This window comes from Pundamilia nyererei, unplaced genomic scaffold, assembly GCF_000239375.1.
Source record: "Pundamilia nyererei isolate P.nyererei 1_Seehausen unplaced genomic scaffold, PunNye1.0 scaffold00018, whole genome shotgun sequence".
Classification (NCBI taxonomy): domain Eukaryota; kingdom Metazoa; phylum Chordata; class Actinopteri; order Cichliformes; family Cichlidae; genus Pundamilia; species Pundamilia nyererei.
The window spans coordinates 4,586,577-4,595,955 of NW_005187419.1; the positions used below are offsets into that span (position 1 = coordinate 4,586,577).

The window sequence follows — 9,379 nt, forward strand, 5'->3', positions numbered from 1 at the left end:
TGTGAAAGCATCCTCACTGCTTCCACAGATGGATACAGTTGTGGTCAAGAGTTTACATCCACTCATGGGTGTGAATGTCATGGTAATTTGGGGATTTTAATTGATTCTTGGAACTATTCTTTTTCCAAGGTCGAATGATTAGACAGCATACATCTTTAATGTCTTTGAAAAAGAACAACTGGGTGCACATGTTTGAATTTATTTTGGATTTTGTCTAATCCACACAAGGTCAAAAGTATACATACAGACAAACATACATACAACCCACTAATATTTTGCTAAACTTTCCTTAGCAAGTTGGACCTCAACCAGATGCTTTTGGTAGCCATCAACAAGCTACTGGAATAATTCTGGCTTGATATTTGACCACTATTCTTGGAAGAATTTGTGAAAGTTTCCAGGCTTTTAAACAGATGAGGTCTGGCTTTTAATTGAATGTAAGGGACTCAACTTTTATGCATTTTATGTTAAAAAAAAGGGAGTATAGAGAAGTATAAGCTATAACCCTCCCCCTTCTTATTGTTAAATAAATGACTGCAACATTCATCTTCCTTTCAACAAAACTTATGGCCTACATATATCGAGATGTAAATTGCACCAATGCATTAATATGTATACAAGCTATACAGCTCATTCATATATACATACATCGACCTATATCTACACAAACATATGTACTCATAGATGTAGTCACGCTCAAAATCACTTATGTAGAGTCAATGTTTCGACTCTTTATTCCAGAATGAATAAATTAAGAGGGTAAGTAACAGCCCACTGCTGACTCAAAGCAGAACTTTTTGGCAGTTTTGCTGGTCCCCAAGTAATTCCATGGAGGAAATACATCTGCAAATTATTTAGAGAAACAATCGTTGCGTGCCAGTCAGTCTGGGAGGGGATATATGACTGTTTCCAAACAATTTGAAGTTTATTATTTTACAGTGAGAAATATTATTCACAAGTGGAAAACATTAAAATATTCACAGTTATGAAGCTTTCCATGAATCAGGAGTTAGTCACTGAGTGGACCATGAACACTATACACTAAAGTTTTCTAGAGACAAATCTGAGGAGAGTTAAAGCTTAACTGGGTCATACAGCAGGACAGTAGTCTCAATGCAGCCGCAAATCTATCACCGAATGGCTGAAAAAGAAAGCAATCAAGGTGTTGCAGTGGCCCAGACAAAGGCCAGACCTCAATCTGATTAAAATGCTAAAGCGTAAACAAATCTGGCAATCCTCACTGAACTGAAAAGAAGAGTGAGCCAAAATCCCTCCACAATCATGTGCAAGACTGATAAAGTCACACAGGAATTTTTACAGGTACTATTAAGATACTTCTGCCGTGGAAAATGCACATTTTCCATACAGAAGAATATACGTAGAAAGTAGAAAAACCAAAATCCAACTCTGATCAACTTGCGTGCATGTAACAAAAGATGGTGAAAGATGGTGCAGTAACTGTTCGATTAGCTGAGTGACTATTTAGTAAACCTAAGAAAAAGAAGCGGTTTGCTGTTAGATGTCACACGTTATACTAAACTGAATATTTTTTTGCGAGCATAATTTCTACTTATTAAGCTACTTATTGTTGCATTAATAAGTAGTGAAAAAACAGCAACCATTCATAACTATCAGATAAAGCATAGGTAAAAGAAAGAAATTAATTAAACTGGTTAAAAACGTATTTGTTAAATATATTTTTTGACCCTGAAGAACAACATTCTGATTCGATGCCATATTCATTTTATTCAATTTGGCCGCAATTGTAGGTTTTTAAGATACTGGGTCACCCGAGGACGTTAAAAATATAATTTTTGCAGCCATTTGTCTTTGCGTTCCTATTGGTTGCCCTCAAACGACGACCCTTGTGATCTTCTTCTGATTGGTCAAATTTCAACAGGACTTTCCGGGCGGAAAAGAAGTCGAGCTGTGATTGGACAATCCGTCTGCCTAAGATGTTTGGTACAAACGGATAACATCTTCGAGTCACTGCAGGGCGCCGTCGCTACTGCATGTCTTGTTTACGGTGAGGTCAGTTCGCTACGCTGCGGTCCAGCTTATCATTTCAGGTAAGTTTCTTTAATCCTGTTTAGCTGCTATAACAATTTGCGGCTAAACTACGAACAGAAGTTTAGCTCCCCGATAAAAAATGGTCGAACCTTTGGAAATGACAGTTCTTTGGCTACGACTATTGCCTGGTGCCGTAACTGACTGCCGTACACTGTGAATATCGGCGTCAGCCAAGGCATGCATTGTTGGCAGAGTAGTCTTAAGGCTCCACTTCAGATAAAACGCAGTATTTTATTACGACAAACCATTTCAGTGGTTGAGTCAAGATTTGCTGTAGTTTTCGTTCGTTGGCTCATAAATAAAAGTTTAAATGTGAATCTGTGATTTCCAGCAAGTAGACCTCACCCAATTTTGATGGTTTCCATTCGATTAAAAGCGCTGACTGGATTCCTTCGTGATGGAATAGCAATAAAACTACGGTGCATTTCCCTTTTACTGCTTTCTTGTTTCTATCAACTTATGTTAGATCTAAGCTTAGACAACTTTTCTCTAACGGACTTGAGGCGCAAGTGAAAGGATACGGAATGCCAACCACAATGACTGGCATAGATTGGGAGCTGAAATTCAAAGGTTGAGAACCGAGGGTTTGCCTCCAATTGTACTTTTTATTATAAAATTAATTGCATCGTTGCAATTTCAACTATTATAATTGGCGTTTATCAATTTTAAAATGATGTACTGTGAGCAAACGTTTATTTGTACGTCTCGCCAATGCTGCACTTAAAATCAAATTATTTCTGCGTCATAACTAAGCATAAAATTACTACGAGAAAATAATATTTTTTTCACCACGTTGATAGGAATTTTTATAATGCACAATAATCAATTATTGTTTTCAGTGATTGCTGTATTGTATTAACGTTAACTATATTATTTGTACTTGCCCCTATCTACGTTTTGTTGCTTTTATTTAATCATTTAGTAGGCTATAATATCAAATATCCAAAATTTCTGTTTAACTGTGTGTTTTCCTGGCCTTATATGATATTAAATCTAGACTTCTGCTGTGATGCTACGTTATTGTCAGACATTTTGTGTATATATTCTAAAAACTTATGCTATTATTATTAATTTTTTTCAATTGCAGAATAAAGTCCCATCTCAGAGTTTAGCAAAGTAAGTGAAAAATCCATTTCAAGACTTACTTTCAAATGATGATGTGCTGTTTTGGTGCCCCGCATGTTTGTTTTATTTTCCATTGTTGTTATTTACAGAGAAGGCCAGACAAGGAGAGGGAAAAAGAGAGCGAGAGAGCAAGGGGATGTTGACTTATCCCTCTGACTCACTCACTCAGATAGTTTGTCCAATGGATGAAGATGCTATCCCCCCAAACCCTTTCTGTAGTGCACCTCCCCACAGTGAACCTGCACCACCTTTCCTCTCCCTTTCCTCCATCACTCCCAGGTATAGTTGTCCTGGCACCTCTTGATTTATTTTGCTCTTTGTATAATTTCCCCTTCTTGCATTAGGGCACTTTTTTTTTCTTTATGAAAGAATGACTTTATGATCTGTAGACACACCTGGGATAAATGGCACAATCTGCCTAACCTGAGGGGTGTAGTATGAATCAAAAGCAATGGGTTAAGCTTCCAGTCAGTCTTCAATGTCACGAAGTTGGTTCTTTTTTTTTTTTTTTCTAGCCAGAGCAGGTTATGATCAGAGTTGTAGTTTAAAATTTCACAGATTCAAAGTGTGATATAGATTAATTTATGAAGGACTGCATCTTATACAAGTAACCTGTTGAACCTTACCTGCTAATACCATCTAATAAAGCCATGCAAACCCTGCCCATACTCTTGACTGAATAAAAAAATTTCACTCGGATGAGGTGATAGTTTAAAGTGATATCCATATCACCTTCATCAGGACATGGGTCTGAATCAGATCTAAACACATTGAGCAGCCTGTAATTTCAAATGCTTAAAGTTTCAGAATTCTAATGCACTGTTGAGTGGAAAAGTAAATATAATAAACCATTCATTCACAAGATTATTGATTTTTTTTTTTTGTCTCATCTTTTGCAGCAATATCACTACATTTTGTCATTTTATATGTACTTTTAAAATTATCTTGATAGAAAATATATTTTCTGTTCATCATCACTTTTTTGTGTGAAAAAAGGTTGATCAAAATACATCAAAAGCGTTCTTTTATGCGAGCTTGCACAGACCGTGAAGCACGAACCTTGGGTTAACAGACCGTTCATACCCACAGTTGTGATGCCTGTTGTTTCAGCCTTAAGTTTTAGGTTTTGTCAAGGCAGCTAATGCAAAGAGAGCCCGGCTATAGTGTTGAACTTGCTTTGTCGCACCCTAAAGTGCAGACAACCACTAGTGTTTAGCTTTAAAAAGCCTCTCCAGACAGCAGGTGGATCTGTGGAAGCTTGCAGGTAGACGAGCTTAGGTGGGATTATCTGTGTTTTTATACGTATTTAAATGGCAGAATCTGTTAACCTGGTTTGGTGTAAAATTTGTTTAGGATGTTGAACTTTAATTGTCAGATGGCCTTGTAGCTATCATATTTATGCAGGCTGGATTTCGCATCTTTTCTATTCCCGTGACACTGCATGTCTTTCATCATAACTTGGATAAATGGGTTTCTTTTCTTTTCTTTTTTTTTTTTTCTTGTTTTATCCTTTCACAGCCGTCCACATGATGGAATATCTGGCCACAGAAGGAGTGGTCGCATTCAAGGCATCCGAGCTCAGACTCCTAAAAAACAAAGTAACACAGACAGTCAAGCGGCTCAGAGACCGATTAAACAGAATCCGTCCCCCACAAAGAGACAAAGAGAGAGTGGGATTATGGTAGGACTCTTACATAAAGTCTTTTTGATGGTCTTAGGTAATGAAATAAATCACAGTTAACACACCATCTCTCTCATTTATAGGTGCAAGTGGCACAATCTAAGCAGTCGAGAGTGGAAGGAACAGATGCACACGACAGCCAAAACAAGGTAACTGTCTGATTCTCTGAGATACGTTTTCTTATCACATACCGGTAGCTCTGTAAGGAATAGATTAAAAGACAAACTGAGACGGCCTGTCTGCATGTCCTCGATTATATTTTTTTCGGTGTCTAATCTCTGCATACAGACGCTGTACAGTAGATCTGTACAGTGAATTGGGTGTGAGGGTTAATTGAGCGATTTAATCCTCCTTCATGGTCTGCTGCATTCGACATAGACAAGCAATCGAGTGTTATAATGTGACCTAATACTGTGCAGACCGCAGATTTTTAATGTAACAATGTTTTCGTTGCAGAAGAGTATTTGTATTACAATTAAATCCAGAGCCAACACTTATAACTAAATAGGTTACTGAGCTACCAAACTTGGTCTCAGCTGTTTACAACCGATTTTGTCTCACCAAATTTTTAAAAATGAGCTTCTCTTAATTTTAATCTACGCAGTGTGATTTTATTTATTTTTATGAAATATGAAGGGAAAACTGGGGAGGAACGAGGGACATGAGACCCAATAATTTGTTATAGTTATGCAAAACATTATATGGAAAATCTTTCCCTCTATAAGGAGCAGCTAAATGTTAGCTTGTTAGTATAAATGCTCAGCCAAGCACACCTTAATGTTTACAAATTATTTCTAAAATATTTATGTTCTTATTTTGCAGGATGGATTTGATTTTGGCTTTACAGCAGAATGGCAAAATAGGTAAGTGTGACTGATGATTTTTCACAGTATGTATAGTGCATTGCCATTTAGTAGTCTTGATTTAGGCCTTCTTTTTTATCTTATCTTTTACAACTTAATTAAGTGAATAATAAAATATTTGTAGTGATTTTCCAGGGGGAAAATCACTGATGACATGGATAATGAAATGCATTTATCTGTACTGTAGAAATCTCTATTTCTGTGATTATTATGTTATTATATTTGGATATTATACAATTCCTGACTTTCTCTGGAAATCAAAATTGACTTTTTTTTGTTTGTCATAGGCAAAAGGACCAAAAACTCCCAGAGCAGAAATTAAATCTGTCTCCAGGAGAAAATGTTGTTAAACTGTTGGATGAAAATGTCCCAGAGAGTCTTGATGCCGCCAAATCTGACATGGATACATGCGGGGATGTGGCTGCTGGACACACTGTTGAAAATGCATATTCCCCAAAGGGATGGGTGATCGGCCCATTGTTTCAGTCGTTCAAGTCAAAGATGGCCAGTTTCACAGAGATAGTCATGAGTCCTGTTAAACTTTTCCGAGCCAGCAGTCCTCCACCGTCAGTGGACCATTCTGACAGACTCGATGAGCTAAAGGCTGATGGAACAGCTGATGTTGAGCGTTCAGAGCCAAGCAGTACGCTTCATCCTGAAGGACAAAGTGAAAATGAGAATCAGCACTGCAGAGCTGATCAAAACGAGCTCACTAATGTAGGAGATGCACAAAACACACAAACTGTTTCTCCTAAATATTCTAAAACATTAAATTTTGATGAGGATTCAACAATAGGTTCAGAAATCGTTGATGAATTTGCAGTACACCAGAAGGAAAAAACCTCACCTGCCTCAGTGCCTTTGCCACACTGCCCCTCACAACTTGATGTTTCAGAGTCTGTTGGCTCCTCTGTCGTTTTACGGTCCTCTGCAAGTGTAAGTGCCTCTTGTGAATCCAGGTCAAAGATGTGCATTGTTTTGGTGGACCAGAAATTCAAGACTTCTGTTCGTCTAAAACCACTTTCCAGAAAACGTGCAGGAAATAGATCTGGCTTGAAGAGGGTTGACTTCAAGGAAGAGTCTGACCCAGAGGTCAGTAAGAAGCAGCTTTCTTACCAGAGCCTGGACTCAGGTGACACTGAAAAAATGCTGTCTTCATCTTTCTCAGTTTCTTACCCTCAGCCTGGCATGGACTGTTTTCAGCCCGATGGTGATGAAAAGAAGGAGACTGAAGAAAGCTGCCGCTTGGTTCAAGAAAACCTCCAAAAGAGTCTCGATGACAGTGTTAATAAAAGGACTCTGAGGTCCACTTTAGATCTGCAACAACAGGAGTGGCGGCTAAATCAGGACAAGTGTTCAGTTTCTGGTTTTGTGAGAGAAAAGAGAGGGTTGAAACTGAACTGTCATTCCCAAGACTCTGTAAAAAGAAAAAGACTGACACCAGATACACATACAAAAGTTACACAAAAGCAAGAGTTATCAAACACAGCTTCAGGGAGAGAAGAAATCGAGTTAATAAATGAAGAAGCACCGAAGCTTGGAAGACAGAGACAGTCTGTTTTTGTGTCAACAAGAACGACTAGGAAAGGAAAATCTGGTCAAGAAATGCTTGGTACAATCAATGAAGCTGTGTTGCACTCGCAAACTGAAAGTTCCCCTGATGCTATGTTGGTTTGTTCACTGGATAAAAGCACTGGTGTGGCAGAAGACAACCACATGAGCTGCCAAATCAAAGCAAGCTCTACTACTTCATGCAAAAGGCAGAACAGAATAGTTATTAGTAATTCTGATGTAAATATTGATGCCAGTATGGATCTTGAAACTACTGTAGCAATCACTTCTACAAACCAAGATGAGCCGTCGTCCAAAGCGCTTGTCCGTCCTTGTATAAAGCAGCTCCAGAATACAAGTAAGTGCAGGAATATTAACAAGAAGCCACAGAAACGGAAATCGGCAAATCAGATAAGTTCAGTGACAGAATCAGACAGCCCTTTGGTGTCTACCTCATCGGTACTGTCAGTGGGCCTAATGGAATTTGTGCCTAAGGATTTTAATACCTCTCAACATGCTGAAAAAGGAAAGGACTTGATAAGAGGGCTGAGCCAGCTGTCTAAGAGACCCAAAAAGGGTCTTAGAGGTGCTACTCAATCATGTGTATCAAGTAGGACTCTAGAGACACAGCAATGTGTCGTCAACCTTCAAGAGAGTCAGTCTAAAGAAAGTAAAAGTAAAAACTCAACGGAGACTGTATATTTTGAAATGACTCCCTTTGAAAGTAATTTCCAACCCCTTCCTTCACCTTCACAACTTCATGTGGACTCTCCTCTAAACAATGATATTGATAATAGGCACGCTCAGAAGAATCTAAAGAGTTCAGCTTCTGTGGCAGAAGAAATATTTCACACGGACTCTGAAGTTTTTAATGATGAGGGTGTCAGTCTCTCTAAGCTAAGGTCTAGCACAAGAAGAGCTAACATAAAGCCCAGGCAAGCAGATAACCAAAGGAGAAAATGCCGAGTTCTGCACAGTAGGACACGCAAAAGTGAAGAGGTGACAAACTCTGTCACAATGGATGATGTAAATCTAGCAACGTCAGGTGCACGCTCATCAGAAAACTGCTTCTCACACCGCCTGTTACGCAGCTACTCTTGCCCAGAAATCCTCTGCCTCCATCCCCATGACACAACTTGGACCTCACCACATCCCAGCAGGGCTCTCACATCGCACCAGTCCTCCCACAGTCCTTTTGTCTCTCAGGCGCAGAAATCCCTGCGGCGGGCTCGGCGACACACAGTCTGCAGCGTGGAGGTGGAGAGGGAGATCGCCCCCCTGTGTCTTCGTAAAGAGGTTTACCCATCTAGAAGATCTACCCTGTACGACCCTGTCACTCATCACCTGTCTCCTAGTATTGCACTTTCCCCCAGCACCTCCATCTCTGCTCTTGCTTCCTGCTTCCTTTCGAGCCCCCTGGCTTTCCTTTCTAAGAGGTTTGACAGCAAAGGAGTTGCTGGCAGTCTCAGCACTTGTAGCCATGTTTCTGCTCCCTCCTCCGCTTCATCTCTTACATCCCCATTAAGCTCCTCCACATGGCACCATTCAAGAGCAGATTCCTCTGGTGCTGCCATGGATTCTAGCAGCAGGTAACATTCTTCGTTAAAGTCTGTAGTATGCTCGGAGGTGTTAATGCCAAGCTAATATTAACTCTCAATTTCTCTGAAGTGGGAATCCATTGGAGTGTGAGACTGAGAGGAGACAACAGAGTGAGGAGGAGGATGATGGCGAGGAGACAAGTTCTTCCAGTCAGGAGTTTGAAGATGGTGGGCTAAGAGAGGAAAAGGCTCACTCTGATTCTGAAATTAAGGTACACGTTATTTAAAATAAGGTGACGGGGTATTTACAGATGTGTACAGTACAATTTACAGTTTGTTAGTTGCCACTTTCAGCCATACTTTTCTGAGATCACTGCTGTTATTTGTGCTTTATTGTATTTTTAAATAATCGTTAATCTCTTTGTTTATCTCAACAGATGGTGCAAAAGCATGAGGAACGAAGAAAGGTGTCTTCTATCAGAATTCGGAAAACTTTACCCAAGCCTCAAAATAACCTCACACCCATGGGGCTGCCCAAACCCATCAGGTAT

The 9,379-nt window shown here is 39.5% G+C and overlaps 1 protein-coding gene across 1 annotated transcript in view; it reads left to right on the forward strand.

Moving 5' to 3' along the window:
- Positions 1–1,949: 1,949 nt before the first annotated feature.
- Positions 1,950–9,379, forward strand: part of prr14 (proline rich 14) — a 10,196-nt gene continuing 2,766 nt past the window's right edge. The window contains exons 1-9 of the mRNA XM_005726237.1: positions 1,950–2,069; positions 3,158–3,186; positions 3,285–3,474; positions 4,714–4,876; positions 4,960–5,025; positions 5,699–5,739; positions 6,027–8,879; positions 8,959–9,100; positions 9,266–9,375. Coding sequence (XP_005726294.1) covers positions 3,332–3,474; positions 4,714–4,876; positions 4,960–5,025; positions 5,699–5,739; positions 6,027–8,879; positions 8,959–9,100; positions 9,266–9,375 — 3,518 coding nt within the window. The 5' untranslated portion in view covers positions 1,950–2,069; positions 3,158–3,186; positions 3,285–3,331. The remainder of the gene's footprint in view (positions 2,070–3,157; positions 3,187–3,284; positions 3,475–4,713; positions 4,877–4,959; positions 5,026–5,698; positions 5,740–6,026; positions 8,880–8,958; positions 9,101–9,265; positions 9,376–9,379) is intronic.